Source organism: Salmo salar, chromosome ssa15, assembly GCF_905237065.1.
Source record: "Salmo salar chromosome ssa15, Ssal_v3.1, whole genome shotgun sequence".
Lineage (NCBI taxonomy): Eukaryota > Metazoa > Chordata > Actinopteri > Salmoniformes > Salmonidae > Salmo > Salmo salar.
The window spans coordinates 92117711-92139054 of NC_059456.1; the positions used below are offsets into that span (position 1 = coordinate 92117711).

Sequence of the window (21344 nt, forward strand, 5' to 3'; positions counted from 1 at the left end):
ATTCAGACCCTTTGCTATAGACTTGAAATTGAGCTTAGGTGCATCCTGTTTCCATTGATCATCCTTGAGATGTTTCTACAACTTGATTGGATTGTGTCAAGGCACAAATCTGGGGAAGGGTACCAAAACATTTCTGCTACATTGAAGGTCCTCAAGAACACAGTGGCCTCCATCATTCTTAAATGGAAGAAGTTTGGAACCACTAAGACTTCCTGGAGCTGGCCGCACAGAGACTGGGAGACTAGTCAGGATCGAGGGAAAGATGAATGGAGCAAAGTACAGAGATCCTTGATGAAAACCTACTCCAGAGCGCTAAGGACATCAGACTGGGGTGAACGTCCTTAAGCACACAGCCAAGCCAACGCAGGAGCGGCTTCAGGACAAGTCTCTGAATGTCTGAGTGGCTCAGCCAGAGCCCGGACTTGAACCCGATTGAACATCTCTGGAGAGACCCGAAAATAGCTGCGCAGCGATGCTCCCCATCTAATCTGACAGCTTGAGCAGATCTGCAAAGAATGGGAGAAACTCCCCAAATGCAGGTGTGCCAAGCTTGTAGCGTTATACCCAAGAAGACTCGAGGCTGTAATCACTGCCAAAGGTGCTTCAACAAAGTACTGAGTAAAGGGTCTGAATATGTATGTAAACAAGGCTGTGATGTAACAAAACTTGGAAAAAGTCAAGGGGTCTGACTACTTTCCGAATGCACTGTCAAGATAAAATGGCAAAGCATTGGATTTTAGCACTATTTTGTATGTATAGAGGCACTGATAGTTTTGAAATTTTATTTCAACTTCACAGATGTCAATGAAAAAAATGCCAGCATTGAGTAAAACTGTCTTTTTGAAACAAAGCATAATTTGCACAGCATTCTTTTCTCACATTTCGTCCTACTATGCATTTCCAACAGCAATATTTAGGGTAGGCATTCTCAAACGCCCACAAACGTCAAGTCTGCACACATAAATTCAACTTAATATTTACAGGCAATTCTTGCATTAGTCTTTAAATTACACAGCTGAGAAACTTACAATGCAAGCGAAATAACCCAAAATCAGTGCCACAAAATGCTGCAATCACATTTCAGTCACTGAATTGGCATCAAAAGCTTTCCTCTATTATTTGTACAAACAAACCCCTTTTATTGGCACATGCGTGAGCTGATTAGGTATCAAGGGAAAAGGGAGGCATTTACAGTACATTATGCAGTTCTTTGGGCAAGTGCAAATGAAGAGATGTAATGGAACGTACCCCCTTGGGCGGCAGGTAGCCTAGAGGTTAAGAGTGTTGCGCCAGTAACCGAAAGGTAGCTGGTTCAAATCCCAGAGCCAACTAGGTGAAAAATCTGTCTATGCCCTTGAGCAAGGCACTTAACCTTAATTGCTCCTGTAAGTCGCTCTGGATAAGAGCATCTGTTAAATGACTGTTTGTGTAAGACAAACAGAATAAAGGCTAAGGGGATGGGAAGGCTGAGCTGGTAATCAGAATGGGAGGTGGCTAAAGCACCTGACAATAGAATTTATTGAACAAATCAAAGTGGAGGGAACATTGTCACATGACAATAAGAAAGACAGCATGAACAGGTCTGGGAGCAGTCTAGGGGGCATTGTCTCTTCTTCATTACTCTGACTGAGGCACTGAGATGGAGGGGCCTTTAGGATCGTCAAAGCGGTCCATGGAGCGTAGCTGCATGATCATGTGCAGGCCGTAGGTGAGAATCAACAGCATCAGCAGAGAGGTGATCAGGCCCATCCAGATCCCTGGTGTGAAGAAGCCAGCACAGTCACTGGCATAGGAGAAATCTGTTGTCCCGTTCAGTATGCTGAAGCCTTGGATCTAGATGGAAACAGATGCCGGCAAAATTATTAACAATGGATTGGAGCAGGGGCTCACTTGAAAAAGATGAGTCAAGCTCAATGTGACTTCCCTGGTTAAATAAAGGATGCATACATTTTTTTTTTTTTGTTCTAAGAAATTCAGAACCCTCGAAGTTAAACCCTGTTTATTGAAAGGCTCTTTGCCTTTGCGTGGCTGAAATTCAAGCATTCGTACCTGGAAGTCAGTGAAGAGGATTCTCCACTGGTTGGCATTCTGAGTGCGGGGCACTAGAAGTGCATTGCGGAAGTTGTTGACATTCTGGCAGTGGAAAGAGTACTCTGCCGGGGCATAGATTCCGTGGCTGCCATTGTAGGTGGCTGTTTGGGTGTTGAATACCAACTCCACAGTGTCCAGGGTGAACCAGTTCCGTGCAGACACAGGATAGCGCCGCTGGCTCATGGAGAAGCTGGAAATGATAAGACTCTAGTAACCTCACACTTGACATCGGAATGGGAAGGTCCAGGAATTAACTGTTCATTCATTGAAAATATAGATAGAGGAGGGTGGTGGTGTCATAGGAACAGATGGTGTACACTTTGTTGGTATAAGCTGCTATGATATTTGACTTGCATCTCATTAATACAAAAACTATTTTAAATGTTAACATTATATACTTACATGAGACGGAAGGGATTGTAAGGTGAAACAGAACTCCCATAATCAAGGACAAGCCTGAGAAAAACAAAATAGGATTCATATCCAAATGCTCCACCACAGAGCTCTGATTCCCTATTGCGGTCAACACACAACTGGGTAATTTGATAGTGCTAAAATATGCAACACATGTAACATAAGGCAACTAATCAATGATGTTATTATACTGCTACAATACTGTAGTATCAATTATGTTACTATATTGCAGTATCAATGTTACTATACTGCTACTATACTGTAGTATCAATGACGTTACTATACTGCAGTATCAATAATGTCACTATACTGCAGTATCAATGATGTTACTATACTGCTGCTATACATAGCAAAAAGTGGCATGTCACAGTAAAAAAAAAAAGTATCAGGCTCACTGCGAGTTGGTTTCATTACAGAAGGACCCAGACGTGCTCACAGAGCCACCAGAAGCAAAGGTCGATGGCCCGAGATCAATCCATTCCTTGTCACTAAAGCTGACGTTTAGATTCTGAGCCCAGAGCATGATGCAAGGGCCTCTGGTGGAATTGAACATCAGAGGAGGTTTGACCTCATCCACAACTGCCTGCAGCAAGGAACGGCTCATAGAAGACTGGCCAATCAGGGACGGCTCCTCAATCACCTAGGGAGCAAGGAGAGAACACAATCAAAATACAGCTACAACGTTATTGAGAAGATGAATAGAACATAACAAAAAGTACACCACCACTTTATTTCAAGTCTGGTGAGGAGACATTAGAAACTACAATTCTGAAAAAGTGCTGATACATGGTGTAGATTAGAAGCATTTGTTAAGCATATTTTTATGTTTCTTACTCTTGAGGGCTTGAGCCCAGTGTAAATGGCAACGTAGGGCACACTCTGGGCTTTCATGATGCTCAGAACCTTACCAATGACCTCATCTAGGGAGAGAGAAAAATGCATCACTCAGACATACTGCATGACACATTGTTGAGTCACAGAAATAGTTTGGAATACATACATACCAATACATAAAATAACAAGGTTTTGACAAGAACAATAAATGGCCATAACTTAAACGTACCATTGTTACGCAGGACATCCTTACAGGACAGGTAAGCACTGGAACATAATCAAAGAACATTAGTATACAATACATGTTCAAGTTACTGTGGGATTGTGAACAAATCAATCAAAAAGTATTTTTCCAGAACCCTGGACTCCAGAAACATTTGGTTTAATTGTTTTACCCAGAAGAATATGGCAGGTTGATAACCAGCAGAGTGTTTCCTGAGGCATTGAGGTGCAGATGCTCCAGTGTGTCTGGGTCTACGCTGAGTGGGGAAACACCCAGCTTCTCCTGTAGCAGGCTTGGGACCGCACTAGCACCTAGCCATGACAGGGCAGGCAGCACCAACAGTGAAGACGATGACTGTAATGCAGACTGGGGGAGAGAAATGGAGTCAAAATGAGTTGTCAACATACATCCGGGTCTAAATTCACAAAGTAGGAGTGCTGATGTAGGATTAGATCTCCACTGTCCATGCGATCTTATTCACCACTCCTACGCTGAGATGATTTATGGCCCTGATCATATTAGTATCTCAATACCATGCCCCACCTCAAAAGACAGAATATTTACCTCCAGGTTAGGAAAGGCACTGTCTTGCTTGTTTCCAAAAACTCCTCCATACCTTGTGAAGTCATCTTTGCTCAGCTATGTAGACAATGCATATATCAACAACAATGTCATCTGCTTCACAGAGTTTGAGATTCATTAAAAACAGTACAATATAAGCTAAAATCCATGTACATGGCTAGTCTCATTATTACTACATATCTGAAATTCCAGCCTGCAGAAACAGGTCAGTCTGAGAATAGGAAGAAGTAAAGAGGAAGTGGGTCTGAGACACATTGTCACACCAGAGAGGGAAACACCAGGACAGGACACCAGAGTGGTAAACACCAGGGCAGGACACCAGAGTGGGAAACACCAGGGCAGGACACCAGAGTGGGAAACACCAGGGCAGGACACCAGAGTGGGAAACACCAGGGCAGGACACCAGAGTGGGAAACACCAGGGCAGGACACCAGAGTGGGAAACACCAGGGCAGGGCATCACAAGTGGGTTACTATACTGTAGCTGGCCAAGCTCTGCACTACTGATCCCTAAAGCAATAGCACAGTCGGCTATTCAGCTTTGACATTACAGTATATAAACGGTCATTGCATACTATGTGACCTAGCTTTAACTAGTCTTTGCCAAGTAGTAGACAATTGTACGTGGTACAACTGAATACAATTATATGATTAATATCAGGCCTGACCTTGTCCTGTAGGAAGAGCAGCACATTGTGTGGGGCAGACCCCAGAGCAGAATTTAGGTAGGCCAACAGCTGGACATGAGATATTATGTGACCAGCAGCGGGAGATGCATGCTGTGGTAAGGTGTACCTGGAAAGATGTACAACATCTTAATATTATCTCAATAGAATAACAGTACATCTAACTACTCAAATCAACAACTAACACGGCAATGATTAGCAATGCATAATAACACAATGATATCCAAAAGGGAGTTAATGCCTTGAGCATTATAACGTTGTCTTATAAAAGTGAGTATAGCTATGCTAGCTAGCAATACAGCTGGATTGGTTAGTTTACAGTAAGTAGCATGATAGATAAAGTTAGCAGTGCTCAAAATCCCTTCGCTTTAAAACGAATAATACATATTTACCCTTCACTGGACCACATTACAAGTGGTACCGGACTGCTACAACTTCCAGTCGATAATAGGGCGAATAAAAGAGCAATAAAGGCCATTTTAGTACGCATTTTACTTGACGACTCGGATCCTGCCATCGTCAGTTTGTTTTTCCGTAAAGTCCAAGTCACGTGGGGTAAAACGACGTCATTAAATCAGCTGACTGTCATGTGCGTGGAACAGTTCCTGCTCATGCAGCCTGGGTTGCATTCAGTATGTCAGAACGGTGTGCAACGTTGAATTCAACGGAACCGGTACTCGACTGAACGACCAGTTGAAAAACCTTGTAATTATGGTCACCCAGAGGGCAGTTACCATATGGTTCTTATTATACCTCAGTGTGTAAGTGTATACCATAGGGCTCCCGAGTGGTACCGTGGTTAAAGACACTGCATCTCAGTGCTAGAAACGTCACTACAGAGCCTGGTTCGATCCTGGGCTGTATCACAACCGGCCGTGATCGGGAGTCCCATAGGGCGGAGCACAATTGGCCCAGCGTCGTCCAGGTTAGGGTGGTTGGCTGGGATAGGCCGTCATTGTAAAATAAGAATGTGTTCTTAACTGACTTGACTAGTTAAATAATGGTTTTATAAAACCTTTATTTAACTCAGGCTGTTAAAGAACTGTGCGCACTGTTTTGGGGAAACGTGTCGTTAAGTAAACCGTCACGAACGGAACGCACCCCTACCCTGCCCTAGAGCAAAGACACTTACAAATGCAACATCAAGCTTCTTTTTTTTGCAAAGAAATAAAACAAATTGCAGTAGGCAAAGAAGAAAATATCCCAAAATAGCTAGATTACTTTGCAATTGATTTACCACCACAATATTTGAGATTTTATCAAATTAGATAAGGATCTGTGAGATTATATAATCATTATGTTATGATTAGCCTTTGATTCCTAGCAACGAAGGCCTATTGATTGTAGGCCTGTCAATTGTCTATCTGTGTAGGCCTGTCAATTGTCTATCTGTGTAGGCCTGTCAATTGTCTATCTGTGAACACCTGATAAAGTAATTGAAAGGCTATTTATTATAGACCCCTCATTAGGCCTAATCTCAGAATATTGTTGAATAATATGGGATTTTTAAAGTAAACCGGACGCTTTGTTGTCCGAGAAACCTGCGGCGCTCTCCTTGGTCCTGAAACGAGGACCTGAGTGGACCGTCAGAGCAGGTCACATTAATGCTGATATGAGTGACAGCTAGCGTGCGCATATTTCCGGCCTTCGTTTTCGTTGTTGTCAGTCATCGATATGGTCAATATGTAGGGGGCCCCTAGACCTAGTCAAATATGGTGGTCTTATAGTATAAATAAGTAGGCAGTTGGACATTTTCATGTGTCTAATCTTGAGGAGGAATTAGCCTATATGGCTAAAATGAATGTTTTTTTTATATGCCACAATGAATAGGCTACACAAAGTAGCCAACATAATGAGCAAGATTAATATTATGTTATTCTTTAGTCTACATCGCGGATGTTACTTTTAGCCTATAAACACGCCTAGTTGACTAGGCCCATAGAAGACATAGCTACCGGTAACTATTTTCAGGCTTTTATCAGTCTTCTGAGCTTTTCATAACAGCAGTGTTGGCGGAGGAATACCACTGCATCCGCAATTGCTGCGCCTACCGCAATGAAAATGACTGAAGGGGAAAACAAAATACATCTAATGTCTAATCAGGCAATAGAAGATAATTGAAAAATGTAAAAAAAATAAAAATAAAAAAAGAAGAAGAAGAAGAAGAAATCTAGCCTTTTTATGAATAGCGTAAGCATACAATAACATAACTGTTTAAATGTGAGGAGGGACAGTTTGAGGTTTCTCTGTTTCGTCTGTTGTGAGACTAGGGGTGTAGCCTTAGTGTGAGGCGCAGACGCAAGGGATGTGCTCTACTTTCCGACGCGAATGCATCATTGCTGTTCCACAGCGTTCCATGGTTAGGGCCATCTTTGGTCGTTCTTGCCGGTGACAGAGTGTGGACCATATTCCACTTACAAATTATAACTGATTATAAATAAATACATACTAACTTAAAACGGCATCTAACCAACATACACTTGCTAAAAAGAAACGGGGACAAATTGCGTCCGTTCTTCCACTTGGTTTCCTTTCCTGCCAATTCCCTGAAATTTCACAAGGCAAAAGAGGGCGAGACAGGAGAGGCGGTGATACAACATGGATGAGGAATATGATGTGATCGTTTTGGGCACCGGACTCACGGTAAGTAGTCTAATCAATTGTATTTGCTTCACATTAAGGCATGGCTTGGTGATATAGCATACTCAACTTTACATTTATGAAGTTTGCCTATGTTTTCTTATTCATCCAATAATGCAATTGATAGGAGCATCTGCATCCCTGGCTGACTTTAGGAAAATGTGATGGTAAATAGCCTATCTGCCCCAAAGCTAATACGATATATTTGAATAATGGATACAAGTAGGCAACGATTTATTTGGATACATTTGTGTTGTCAATGCATTGTTCATTCGTTGTGCAGCATCTTTAGGCGTAGCCCCAGAGTGATGGTGTAGTGGCCTTCATTGAACAGCATTTGCGCAGGTCTGAGAATGGTTTTAAATAAATAGAACCTCTCCCTAGTACTGTATAATGTTTCGTAGACTCGCCTCAGTCATCACACCCTGTTCCATATTTGAGGCACATGTGTACAGAGTTTACAATAAGACAAAGCCAACATTATACATAAAATGAATATTTTTTTAGTGCAGACAGTTAATGATTTAGCCTGGATATGAACAATACCCGCTACACTCATTTCATTTGGGGTGGCAGATGCAGAGATAAAAAGTGTATTTTCTTTATTTTTACTACAATTGTTCGTTTTTTTAATGAATGGTATTATTTTTGTTATTAGCACAGTATTATTGTTATGGCTCAGACATCGGCTCGCGCTTGCGTACATCTTGTCCCTCCCTTTTACCCCCCCCCATCTCTCCCTCCTGATACACACACACACACACAATTGCTTTTTTTAATACGAATGTTGATTCATATTTTGCCTTTCATTGCGTTTTAGGAATGCATCCTCTCTGGGATCATGTCTGTGAATGGAAAGAAAGTTCTGCACATGGACAGGAACCCCTACTATGGAGGTGAAAGCTCCTCCATCACCCCTCTGGAAGAGGTAAGGCCGTAGAACATTGTGGATCTAATGGTCATCATTTTGTGTCAATATCCACTCAAATATTCAATCATATTTAATATATTCCAAAGTCCCACCCAGCCCTCCATGGTTTTATTCAGATATTTCATTCTCCTGTATTTTCCTTTCACTTCATTTGTAAGTGTATTTATTGATGTTTTCACTCGTGCATATATTTCCCTTCCACAGCTGTACAAGCGGTTTGAACTGCCTGACAGCCCTCCAGAGTCTATGGGTCGTGGAAGAGACTGGAACGTGGACCTCATCCCCAAATTTCTTATGGCCAATGGTCAGTTGTGCGATTTTGTTTTTTGTTTGCAAATGACAGATACAATTAAACCTATTAGATTAATGAATATTCCTGTTACCAGTCGATACATACATAACCAATCGGCACACCAATAGCCTCAATCATAAATCATGTTGCTCAGTTACTCAATGTATTCATGTATGCAGACCATCACCACATCATGAGTATAAATAGGAAGCAGAATTTACCCAAGAAAAAATGTAAATCGCCATCATGATACCAATAAAGCAAAATATGGCATGGCTATTGACGAAACATGGTGATACCTTGAAGTTATTAAATGAAAACCATCCTTTCTGTCTGACAATCCAATAAAACAGGTCAGCTTGTGAAAATGCTGCTATACACAGAAGTGACACGATACCTGGACTTCAAAGTAGTGGAGGGTAGTTTTGTGTACAAGGGAGGAAAGATCTACAAGGTGCCCTCAACTGAGACTGAGGCGCTAGCTTCAAGTAAGTTTGAATATACAGTAAACTGTACTTTAGATTGTGTTGTGAGTTTGCTATATGAACCATCAAAGTTGACATTTATTAACGTTTTCCTGCTATATATACAGTATAGTGTCATATATGAGGTAGAGCTTTCACTTTTGTTTTTGTCACGTGTCCTCCAGATCTTATGGGTATGTTTGAGAAGAGAAGGTTCCGGAAATTCCTCGTGTTTGTGGCCAACTTTGACGAGAACGACCCTAAGACCTTCGAGGGCGTCGACCCCAAAGTCACCACCATGAGAGATGTGTACAAGAAGTTTGACCTGGGTCAGGATGTTGTCGACTTCACTGGCCACGCCCTGGCCCTCTACAGGACAGACGAGTAAGAGCACTTAGATTGATTACTATTCGCTAATAAGATTTAGCCTGGGCCAGGGCCTATCAGGAAGTAAACTGAAATTCCAAATGAATGTTTTGAAAAGCATTGAGGAGATTTGAATGTCCTCAATGCACACCCTGACTCCTATTGATCATGTGTCTCCCTTTCTCCAGCTACCTTGATGTGCCCTGTTTGGAGACCATCAATCGTATCAAGCTGTACAGTGAATCCCTGGCCCGATATGGGAAAAGCCCCTACCTGTACCCCCTCTATGGCCTGGGGGAGCTGCCTCAAGGATTTGCCAGGTCTGTATGTTACATTTGTAATCCCTAAATCTCTATGTCCTTTCTTTAGTAAGACAAAGCTGTGCATGTTGAATTCTGATCTTACGTCACTCTGGATAAGGATAAAAGAGTCTGCTAAAGATAACTGACTAAATTGTAAATGTAAAATGTCTTCAATTGTGTATTAGCATATTATTAGCATATTTATAATAAAGTATAATTCATAGTCTCTCTCTCATACATTGTTAGGTTGAGTGCAATTTATGGAGGAACCTACATGCTCAACAAACCAGTGGAGGAGATAGTGATGGAGGATGGCCATGTGGTGGGAGTGAAGTCTGAGGGAGAGGTAAAATCACCATCTATAAAACCACAGTTCTATAAAACCACAGTCTAATCTATCTAATCGGTTCTATAAAACCACAATCTAATCTATCTATAAAATCACAATATGAACTATCTATAAAATCTCAATCTAATCAGTTCTATAAAATCACAATGTAATCTTTCTATAAAAATCACTCTAAACTATAAATAAAATCACAATCTAATATGTCTATAAGATCTAATCTCTTTACCTTATAGTAACGTAGTCAATGCACTGAAGAAAAGTGAACAATACCTGCACATATACAATTGGTAGAAGAGAGAAAGTACAGTATGTTAGATTGACATTGTTGTCTTCTATATTGTCCTTCCCTTGTCAGGTGGCTCGGTGCAAACAGCTGATCTGTGACCCCAGCTACATCCAGGACCGCGTGCGTAAGGCAGGTCAGGTGATCAGGGTCATCTGTATCCTCAGCCACCCGATCAAGGACACCAACGACGCCAACTCCTGTCAGATCATCATCCCCCAGAACCAGGTCAACCGCAAGTCAGGTGAGGGGTGGACCAAATACAGGTTTACTAAGATGGGATGTTTCTGACTTCCTGTTGTCAGATGTTCTCTCTACCAGTAAGTTAACCTCACATAAAGTACAATAGCAGTGTTGTTGAAGAGTGAAAAAGTCTGGAATAGTCCAGAAAAGTAAAATTGTAAAATCTCAATCAAATACACAATTAGGTATCAGAAAAGCAAAGTGACTGCCACAGAACATATTTGTCAGGCATATTTTATACTTAAGCAATAAGGCACGAGGGGGTGTGGTATATGGCCAATATACCACGGCTAAGGGCTGTTCTTATGCACAGCGCAACGTGGAGTGCCTGGACACAGTCCTTAGCCGTGATATATTGGCCATATATCACAAACCCTCTTTTCCTTATCCCTAAACTGATCTAACTTGTGTTCTGTCCTCCAGACATCTACGTGTGTATGATCTCCTATGCCCACAATGTGGCGGCCCAGGGGAAGTACATTGCCATTGTCAGCACCACTGTGGAGACCAACGAGCCTGAGGCTGAGATAGAGCCTGCTCTGGAGCTGCTGGAGCCCATTGACCAGAAGTGTGTCTCTACTCCCTCTTCTCTACTACCTCTTCCTCCTCTTTACTACTCTCTTCTTCCTCCGCTCTTCTCCCTTTTCCTCCTCTCTGCTCCCTCTTCCTCCTCTCTGCTCCCTCCTGTCTTCTCCCTCTTCCTTCTATCTTCTCCTCCTCTCTACTCCCTCCTCTTCTCCCTCCCACTTCTCTGATTGTCTTGGTCCTCTGTAGTTCAGTTGATAGAGCATATGGTGCTTGCAACACCAGGAAAGTGGGTTCAATTACCGGGACCACCCATACATAACATTTATGCATGCATGACTAAGTCGCGTTTGGATAAAAGCATCTGCTAAATGGCATATATTATAATTTACATTTACATTTTAGTCATTTAGTAGATGCTATTATCCAGAGCGACTTACATATTATGTATTTATATATATTATACTGTATCTTGTGTTGTTTCATCACTGTCCAAAACTCAGCTTGTACGATGTGTGCTATTACAAATGAATAAAATGAATAGCAGTAAGGATGCTTTTGTAAGTCAATAACTGACGTCTTCCCTCTTTATCTGTAGGTTTGTGTCCCTCAGTGACCTCTATGAGCCCACAGACGACGGTACTGAGAGTCAGGTGAGTCAAACACATCTAGATATACCTCCTATATTGCTAAAACACCACCTTTCTGAGACATGTTTTAGGACAAGGCAGTGGAGTGAAAATTAATTGGTGTGATTTTATGTCTCGTTCAGATATTTGCCTCGTCGGCCTACGACGCCACCACTCACTTCGAGACCACCTGCAACGACATCAAGGACATCTACAAGCGTATGACCGGAAGCGACTTTGACTTTGAGAACATGAAACGCAAACAGAACGATGTGTTTGGGGAGGATGAGCAATGAGGAGGGAGGGGCATCAGGGAGAGGGCGGGGCAGAGAAGGGAAAGAAGAGGGGGTTAATGGAAGAAGGCAGAACATATGGATGAGGTGGTAGAGGGCAGGGTAAAGAGTACAACGGGTAACGAGTTAGATCATTTACAGATTGTAGGGGCAGGGTACTGGGTAGGGTACCTTATATGGGAGATGGTGGGAGTGTTCAGGGGAGTTCTAGAAGGTTCTAGAGTAGACAGGGCGGTTCTGCCTTCCGGTTGTCCTCCTTTTTTCCCCCTCCTTCTGAGGTCTCCATACTCAAACATAATTAAAACACACACACAGCACATTGTTCCAAGACTCACATTCCCTATCTCTAACTGAAAGGCAGAGTTGATATGGTCTCTCATTCCATTTTAATCTACGTCTAAACTATGATCATTAGAGGTAGACCGATTCATTGTTGTTGCAATTTCAAAAGCCTTTTCACTTTTCGACATGCATGAATACACAGTAGTATTGCACATAGAACATGATGACGCAGCAGCGTTCTGAAGGCTGGGCCATTCTCACACTGATCATTTCCTCCTGTCAACCCTGCTTTCACCCTGTTCTCTTCCTACTATTTAACCTGTGTTACTTATTTACATAGACAACTGCTCTTTTTTCGGCAAATCTCTCTCTCAGTCAGACAATGTTTTAAAATGAAAAGTTATAATATCAATAGGCTGTTCTGTCAAACTGATAGTGCTCACTTTGCAGTGCTGCTGTGTTCTCTGTGCTAGTAGTTAAACTAACCGGTGGCTAACTGTTCTGTTGTCCCTAAAACCACGTTTTAGTTCTCTGTTTGTTGTGTGATGTCAAAGTTACGATTTGAATGGTTTCCGTTCGTTATTTTTTCATTGTTAAGAGTTTTTATTTCTCAACATTTGGTGCGCATTTTCACTTGCTGAAGTTATGAAGTTTACTGAATTTGAAATGGAAACATGGACTGTAGTACTCTGAAGTGGACTTTGATGTCAAACTGAAAAGAGAATGTGTTGTGTAGAAGAGTGAGAGAGGGCGGTTACAGTGAGGGTCTGTCTGGAGGCTAGGCATGTTGGTGAGGTTACATGAATACATTTTTCATGAAATGAGAAAGTCTAAACAGTGTCCTTGGGATGTCCCAACTGATGTCACCCCATTGAAGTCGAAAATGGTTAAGGTAAGGGTCAAGGTTAGGTAAGGGTTATGGTTAGGTTTAGGGTAGGGACGTCCCAAGGATAGCACTGAGTTGTACTCAAATAGGAAATCCAATCACTACATGTTGAGATACGACGAGCAAGGTGATAAAAACGAATGTAGTTAGGGACTGTCACAGATTTGAGACCAGGAAAGTATTGCTTTTGTGTAAAAGAAGGAAGACTGAACTCTCGGCTTGTAGTGAAAGGTAGCTCCAGATCATTGTTGTGGTCTAACTAACCCTTGTTGTGTATGTCACACAGAGAGACAAATTCCCTTTGGACTCCTGCTAGGCAACCTTACAGTAGCAAGTGGAGGGGAAAGCGGACACTCCCAAAATGTAAAACACTTAACAGAATGCACCATTACAAAAGGTTCTGAGGCCTCGATATGAAGTGCCTCCCCAGAGTATGAACCAATTGCTTTTACTTGGTTTAAGCCTTAATTTGGGGTCTTATCCAATATGTTTGGGTTCTCAAATAATTTCAGTATATTTAAAAACAATGTTATCTGCCGATCATTCCTCTGCTTATTGATGTCAGTTGGTTGACTTGATGCTGCAAATGTCTTGTGTCTTTCATGACTGCTAACTGTGAACATTGTATTTCCACTAACTACCACCCACAGTCTAATATAACAGCGATAGAATCTCAGAAATTCTAGTCATTCTATTTCTATGGTCTAGTAAATCCTGGGGTTCTGTGGACTTGGCTGGGCCCTAATGTGAATCTCCTCCATTGTAGAAACCCTTAACCTCCATTCTGTCTGAACCTTTAAGGTTACGCGTGTTCTCTTCATCTATATGTTTCCAGGCATGACATTGTTTTGAGGTTTGGATCTGCAGCTTGGTTAGTTATTTACAGTACATATCAATTGTGGGCAGCAATGCCACAACATTTCCCTTCAAATATGATTACAGTAACATGGATGACGTTAGTGGGAATTATTGCCTATCCCTTCATGTAGTCCCTCATATCTCTAAACGCCTCAGTTTTTACGTATTTGGGGTGGCTTTGTGTGTCTTAGTACAATGCTAATTTATTTGATTTCACTGACGTTATGGTGATGGAAGGTAATGCTGAATATGCTTCTCTACTATTAGTTTGTTATATTATCATAACTGATCTCAAAGTGATGCATATATGCCGACTTCATTGTCTTAGTTTTGTTGTATCATGTTTGACCTGATTTAGTGGTTATTACAGTTTTACATGGGTTAAACATTAACAGGTCTTATAACAGGTTGTGATGAAGGACAGTGAGACGATAGCAACAGTCTGGTCCTCAATCATAGGGTTCAGTTAACCTTTCAGTCCAGTCATCTTTTAGACTCATTTCTACAGTTTCAGACTGTGCACTGTTTAAACATTGTGTGAATTTCATACTGGAATTATGTTACCTTGGTGAATAGTGTTGAGTTTACTCTGCAAGCGTAGCTAGTTATATTTGGGCATTTTTCCCCTTCCTCGACACCAGACGCTGTCTTCTCTTTATTTATTTAAAAGAAAGCCTAAAATGTGGTTTACTGTATTCATTTAAGAGTTTTGGCCTTTGACTAATATTATTGATGACATCCCTTGAAATTGCCGAAACATAGGGCAGACGGAGAAGTAAACAACTTACAGTCCTTTGTTTGATCACTAGTATGTGAACAATGTCTTGTGTAACAAATAAAATGAATTAAACTATGAACAAAATGATAGAAAAAAATTAAAAGCACATGGCAAACCTGAAAAGTCAAATCCAAAGTGTCTGAGAGTCAATGTGTTTTAACAGAACTAAATATTTTGTGTAAAACTACCTATCCCAATAAGACCAAAACGAGTTCCATAGACAATTTATAAGATTTAGTCATTCTAGGAATATACATACTGTATATACACAACTCTGACACTTTATTAAATTCCACATTGCTCAAATCATCTATTAATATATTTGTTATAACATTGGAATTATAAAAGTACTTATGAAACATGATTTCTGTGAAGGGGAGTTTGGAATTAGCTGTATGTGAAGATCAAACAGCATTTGTCTGCAGAAGTATACAGAAAATTAAGATCTTGCTGTTGCAATGTTAACGGCAGAAGGAGAAGTCTGTCACTATTGTTGTTTCAGAAAGGACTGGTGCAATGACATCATCCCATCTCCTTTATTTATTCATGTCTGACACCTGTGTGAATTACCTCATCATACTTACAGGACTCTCCCTCTGTCTCTCACTATTTTTCTCTTTGTATCGGTCTCTCTCATTTTCTCTTTTGCATCTGTCTCTTGTTCTCTTTTGCCCTCTCTTTTCTCTGTCTCGGATTTGTCTCTCTTTTTCCTCTCATAATCATGAATATGCATTCGTGCACACTGCTACCTGTGCTCTCAGAGAGTAATAACTCACTATGTGACATTGGTATTGAAGGCTAGCCAGCAGCACCCTAGTCCCAGTGCTGTTTGTCCTTAGAGTTTCCCATGGCCTGAGTTACCCAGCTTTGAGGTGGAGGGGATAGCTAGATGAGTGTCTCGGTTCCAATCTCCATACCACTTAATATAAAGCAATGTATTAGGCATGTATAGTATTCTAACTAGTGTGCTAGGGTGGACATTTGAAAAGAGCCAGTGAGTATTTACAGGTGATCCACCACATAGCTCTGGTAGGGATGCCCCAGCAGTCTCTCCACCTGCGCCTTGGGCACGACCCAACAACTTCCCAGGTGACCTTTCCTCACCGTGTCCTTCAGGGTCTTGTCCTGTAGGGTAACGGGCATGTGTATCACCCCCCACCTCAGCACCCCCCTGGACAGCACCCTCTCTTTACTGGGCTGACGCAGTGTGTCACGAGGGTCCTTCATCAGCGTGACACGCATGTCAGCATGCTGGAACTGGCCTGTTGGGACAAGAGAACAATCACTAAATCATTACATATTTTTCTAAATCCCTTTATACAGCAGGGGCTTTAGGGTCAGGTGCAAAAAGACAAAGAAACCAGTTGAAAGTACTTTAAGAGGGATAAAGGAATGTACCCAGTAGGCCTTTGGTTGAAGGAGAGAGGCCCTGTCCATCAGTGATGTAGAATCCGAGGTGTGCCATCTGCAGGTAGCTGGGCTGTTTGTAGTGGTGGAAGAGAACCAGGAAATGAATGTTCTTCGTCAGCTCGATCCAACAGCTCTGATGGAAGTCATCTCTGCTTTCCATGGAAACCATCACGCCCTGCCTTGTCACAGATCCCTCCTGATTGGTGTGTAGGGTGTCCCGCCCCTCCCCCTCCACCACCACGGCATCCAATGAGAGGGTGATCATTATGGCGCCCAGCACACCTGTCCCGCCCCTGGTGGAGATGGTTATCTGGTCAAAGTACGTACGGGAACGGTCTTCGACATCTTGTTTGGACGGAGCCCACATCAAATGACCATCCACCATGATACCTTAAGCGAGAGGAAGGCAAGGGTTAACTGTGTGTGAGATATATATATATATATATATATGCATGGCAGCATTAACAGGATTAATGTGTTCGTATTAATTAATTCCCATTCAATTCTGTTCCTATACAATGTCAGTGTGCTTCTCAAATTATACGGCACATTGCTAAAATGAAATTGCATGCCAGTAATATAATGTGAGAGTTCTGGACTTGTCTTGGTAGTCTGTGCTGACTAACCTCTCTCTGGGTCTTCCAGCAGTCTCAGTACATCATTGGCCCTGCCGTCCACCGTGAAACACAGATTCTGTTTCAGTTTAGGGAGCTGGACCACAAAGTGAGGGTCTCCATCAACTTCAGAATAAAACATGTTGGACATTAAGAAAAACAGGTGAGAAACATTCACTTTCAGTCATACGTTATGTCGTGTAGGCGCCTTACCAGAAGAGGAGAAGACTCTGACAGAGCTCAGTCTGGAGGGGGGGCCCGGCCCTGGAAGGACAACAGTGTCAATCTCATCTATCTGAAGCACTGAAACCAATGACAGGTCAGAGCCTGGCTCTGAAGTACATTCATCTTATGCTAGACTACATAGAAATACTTACGAGGATTTGATGCTGATTCATCCCCTGTAAACATACAAATTCCCCAAAAAGATGTTAAACATCTGTATCAACTTAGAAACATACAAAGTATCCACATGGCCAACACAACTAAACAGTTATATACACACACATTTATGTATATACATCTATCAACTATGACTTACAGGAGTCATAGTCGAGGTCATAGTCGTAGGTTGCATCATAATCTGAAAGATGAAATCAGACGGACATCATTAGACACCAGACAGTTAAAACATAGCCCCCAGACCAGCTCACGGCGAGGGTGTTATCAGAATCTCTATCGGGGAAACAGATTTTAATATACAACATTCATGTTACAGTGAATCTCTTTTTCATGGCAGGGAAGTAAGAGAGAACTCACCGTTAACCACCTCCATATCTAAAGGAAGACCCCGGAGAAAAAAATGATTACAGTTTAAAGCACCACTTCATCACTTCATATATTTTGTGCAGTAGAATGATTAAATCTACTGGCACACTCTTACATAAAAAGGTTTCCAAAAGGATTCCAGCAGTCCCCAAAGGAGAACCCTTTTTGGTTCCAGGTAGAACCCTCTGTGTAAAAGGTCCTACATGAATCTCATGGGGGTTCTACCTAGAACCAAAAAGGGTTCTTCAAAGGGGTCTCCTATGGGGACAGCCGAAGAAACCTTTTAGGTTCTAGATAGAGAAAAAGATTTTCACCTTTTCTATGGAGCTGAATGGAAGTAGAGACATCTGGTGGAGAGAAGTGGAACATTTCACAACTAAAAGCAGATTGATAGTACAGTGCCTGTGGTGCATTTGATTGTACATTTACATTTAGTCATTTAGCAGACGCTCTTATCCAGAGCGACATACAGTTAGAGTCAAGAAGATCTTTGAGAGAGCGAGAAAGTTGATCAGAGACAGCACACAAGTGTTTTGGAAAGAAAAGGGATACAGGTCTATAGTTTAACATCAGAGGAATCGAGTGTTGGTTTCTTGAGGAGGGGAGCAGCTCAAGACATTTTGAAGTCAGAGGGGACGCAGACAGTGGTCAGGGATGAGTTGATGAGGGAAGTGACGAATAGGTCTCCAGAGATGGTCTGGAGAAGGGGATGGGGTCGAGCAGGCAGGTTGTCGGGTGGCCAGACCTCACTCGTTGCAGGATAAAAGATTAAAAAAATATCCAGGAAAAGCCCATTGAGACCCAGTCTCTTTTTCAAGGGAGACCTGGCCAAGAACGCAGCAACAATCAATACATCATTAAAACATACAACATGATCCAGCCTAAAAAAAAAGCATTTACACTCCTCCGTAACAAAGTCTCCCATCAATATTTTATGTTATTGCCACTGAATTAACTTATCTAGATAAAGCATGGATTGTAGACTATTCCATGCCTCTGGTGCACAAGAAGAAAAGGCAGTCTTGCCTAATACTGTGAAGGTCCTGGGGACTTTAAGTAGCAACCACCAAGCAGACCAGGTATGGTAACTGCTGGTGGTGAAGGAGACCAGACTACAGAGGTAGGAGTTTACTGAAAAGGGCTTTGTAGATGAACACATAAGAATGCATCTTTCTGCACATATAAAGTGAGGTCCAACCTACCATTTGGTATAAGGTGCAATGGTGGGTGAGTGACTTGGCATTTGTTATAAAATGCAAGGATACATGATAAACAGAGTCCAGTCTCTGTAAGACAGAGGAGGCTGCATGCATATATAACAAGTCACCATAATCCATTACAGAGAGAAAAGTGGCCTGAACAAGCTTCTTTCTAGCCATAAGAGGGAAGCAAGCCTTAAGAAAATAAAAACCCAGTTTCAATTTAAGCTTTGTCACAAGATTATCCACATGAATTTTAAAGGACAACTTGTCATCCAACCAAATACCTAGGTATTTGTAGGATGACACTTTTTCAATGGTTAAGCCACCAGATGTGACAATGCTAACCTTCTCTGGCAGAGTTCCAGCTCTGGTAAAGGTCATGAATTATTTTTTTTGTACATCCAAGACCAGTTTGAGACCATAAAGGGAGGCCTGCATTGACTGAAAAGCAGTCTGGAGCTCTTCAACAGCCTGAACCAGAGAAGGAGCACGTGAATATATGACTGTATCATCTGCATATACAGTGGGGAGAACAAGTATTTGATAACCTGCAAAATCGGCAGTGTTTCCTACTTACAAAGCATGTAGAGGTCTGTAATTTTTATCATAGGGACACTTCAACTGTGAGAGACGGAATCTAAAACAAAAATCCAGAAAATCACATTGTATGATTTTTAAGTAATTAATTTGCATTTTATTGCACTCTGAAGGAGGCCCAGTCAACATGAGCATTTGTATGTCTAGCTTGAGCCCAAGAGATATTTCTCTTTCTAATTAATTTACTGCCTCTTCACTGAGACCAATGTTTCTGAGTCTAGCTAGCAACAATTCATGGTCAACTGAATCAAAGGCCTTTGATAAATCCACAAACAGAGCAGAACACTGTTACTTTTTATCAAGTGCATTAATGTCATTTGCCACTGCCATAGCTGCAGTTGTGGTGCTGTGTCCCGATCTAAAGCCAGACTGAACCCCGCTCAGTATGTTCTTTTCAATTAAGACGTTTTTTTAACTGTGAGTTCACTAGGGATTCATAGACTGGCCAGGATAGGGAGTTTGGAGATAGATGCTAATAACTAGTGTCCTGAGGGATCGCCACCCTTAAGCTGATTTCCAAATACCGGGTATGGAATTGGTCAAGAGACTCAAGTTGAAAATGTGAGCCACAGGTTAAGTAATAATACCAGCTGCTATCTTTAAGAGGTAGGGGTCCAGGTTGTCTGGACCTGCACATTTTTTTGTGTCTATTGCCTTTAGTGCTTTATAGACCTCAGTATAAGAAACAGGCTCAAAATTAAAATGGTTCACATGAGGGCCTATATCATAGTTGACTGTAACAGAGCTTACATTAGAGGCCTGGGCCCCACCATTATCTAAAACTGAACCAGCAGATATGAAGTGCTTGTTAAAAACCCCTACAATATCGGCTTTATCTTTCACTTCATTAGAATCCATCATTAAATGGACAGGAAGGCCAGAGGATACATTAGAACCTGACACTGATTTGATTAGCTTCCAGAACTTGGTAGGGTTGTTTAGGTTCTCTGTGACTGCATTTAAATCGTAATCTGATTTGGACTTCCTGATCAATCCTGTGCATTTGTTTCTTAGCACTCTGAAGGAGGCCCAGTCAACATGAGCATTTGTATGTCTAGCATGAGCCCAAGAGATATTTCTCTTTCTAATTAATTCTGCTAAGTTATCTGAAAACCAGGGATTGTCCCTTCCACTGATTCTAAATTTCTTCAAAGGGACATGCTTATCACAAATGGACACAAATTTCATATAAAAACAAAAAACAAATTGACCCTGGCAGTGTCAACATCGGGAATCAGACTTACTCGGTCAATACTTTGGTACAGATCATGTAAGAACGCTTGCTCATCAAACTGTCTAAAATATATTTAAAAAATATAACGGAGTTTGGCTTTGGTTATTGTTGTATTTCTAACACAAGCAATTCCACAGTGATCACTGAAATCATCACAGAATATCCCAGTCGATGTGTATTTGTGAGGGGTATTCGTTAGAATAATGTCCAATAGAGATTTGTTAGGTGCTTTGAGATTTGGTCTTGTCGGCGCATTAATTAATTGAGCGAGACTCAGAGAGTCACACAGTTTAAAAAGAGTCCGATACAGATGTAAGCATGTCCCAGTTCAAATGTCATAAAAAAACAAATTCAGAGTCATTTAACTTGTGCAGGACATCAGAAAGAGAGTTTAGGGCTTCTCCCAAAGCCGGTCTGTAGCAGCCGACTACAGTGATGTGGGAGTCCTTATATAAACTCAGCAAAAAAAGAAACGTCCCTTTTTCAGGACCCTGTATTTCAAAGATAATTAGTAAAAATCCAAATAACTCCACATATCTTCGTTGTCAAGGGTTTAAACACTGTTTCCC

The 21344-nt window shown here is 41.6% G+C and overlaps 3 protein-coding genes across 4 annotated transcripts in view; 1 reads left to right on the forward strand and 2 right to left on the reverse strand.

The window, feature by feature from the left end:
* Positions 1 to 768: 768 nt before the first annotated feature.
* On the reverse strand, positions 769 to 5441 carry LOC106572621 (V-type proton ATPase subunit S1). The gene is made up of 10 exons (XM_014146966.2): positions 5222 to 5441; positions 4812 to 4938; positions 4127 to 4201; positions 3735 to 3928; positions 3569 to 3606; positions 3340 to 3425; positions 2901 to 3145; positions 2494 to 2547; positions 2050 to 2281; positions 769 to 1833 (listed from the first exon to the last, which is right to left on the reverse strand). Exons 1-10 carry the CDS (start codon positions 5344 to 5346, stop codon positions 1618 to 1620), a joined length of 1392 nt encoding a protein of 463 aa, XP_014002441.1. The 5' UTR covers positions 5347 to 5441; the 3' UTR covers positions 769 to 1617.
* Positions 5442 to 6676: 1235 nt separating this feature from the next.
* On the forward strand, positions 6677 to 15079 carry LOC106572620 (rab GDP dissociation inhibitor alpha). Its single transcript, XM_045696288.1, has 11 exons — positions 6677 to 7472; positions 8290 to 8397; positions 8605 to 8704; positions 9046 to 9180; positions 9342 to 9540; positions 9711 to 9842; positions 10071 to 10170; positions 10529 to 10700; positions 11123 to 11267; positions 11823 to 11877; positions 11997 to 15079. The coding sequence occupies exons 1-11, from the start codon at positions 7428 to 7430 to the stop codon at positions 12147 to 12149; spliced, it is 1344 nt and encodes a 447-aa protein (XP_045552244.1). The 5' UTR covers positions 6677 to 7427; the 3' UTR covers positions 12150 to 15079.
* A 388-nt stretch (positions 15080 to 15467) lies between these two features.
* LOC106572619 (inter-alpha-trypsin inhibitor heavy chain H6) overlaps positions 15468 to 21344 on the reverse strand; it is a 41275-nt gene continuing 35398 nt past the window's right edge. Inside the window, exons 11-18 of one of the 2 annotated variants that reach the window (XM_014146963.2) lie at positions 18057 to 18089; positions 17734 to 17751; positions 17516 to 17557; positions 17352 to 17375; positions 17188 to 17238; positions 16987 to 17100; positions 16349 to 16750; positions 15468 to 16212 (exon numbers count right to left, since the gene is read on the reverse strand). In XM_014146963.2, the coding sequence (XP_014002438.1) occupies positions 15953 to 16212; positions 16349 to 16750; positions 16987 to 17100; positions 17188 to 17238; positions 17352 to 17375; positions 17516 to 17557; positions 17734 to 17751; positions 18057 to 18089 (944 nt within the window). In that variant the 3' untranslated portion in view covers positions 15468 to 15952. The remainder of the gene's footprint in view (positions 16213 to 16348; positions 16751 to 16986; positions 17101 to 17187; positions 17239 to 17351; positions 17376 to 17515; positions 17558 to 17733; positions 17752 to 18056; positions 18090 to 21344) is intronic. The other variant, XM_014146964.2, reaches the window with a different exon arrangement.

Bases quoted from the DNA above. Each gene is read 5' to 3' on its own strand.
- LOC106572620 (XM_045696288.1), top strand. From the start codon at position 7,428: ATGGATGAGGAATATGATGTGATCGTTTTGGGCACCGGACTCACG. The intron at 7,473-8,289 runs GTAAGTAGTCTA...ATTGCGTTTTAG, and splicing joins TTTTGGGCACCGGACTCACG to GAATGCATCCTCTCTGGGAT. The intron at 11,268-11,822 runs GTGTGTCTCTAC...CTTTATCTGTAG, and splicing joins CTGGAGCCCATTGACCAGAA to GTTTGTGTCCCTCAGTGACC.
- LOC106572621 (XM_014146966.2), bottom strand. From the start codon at position 5,346: ATGGCAGGATCCGAGTCGTCAAGTAAAATGCGTACTAAAATGGCCTTT. The intron at 3,607-3,734 runs GTAAAACAATTA...ATTATGTTCCAG, and splicing joins AACCTGCCATATTCTTCTGG to TGCTTACCTGTCCTGTAAGG. The intron at 2,548-2,900 runs GTGAGCCTGATA...TGTTTTTCTCAG, and splicing joins TGTAATGAAACCAACTCGCA to GCTTGTCCTTGATTATGGGA.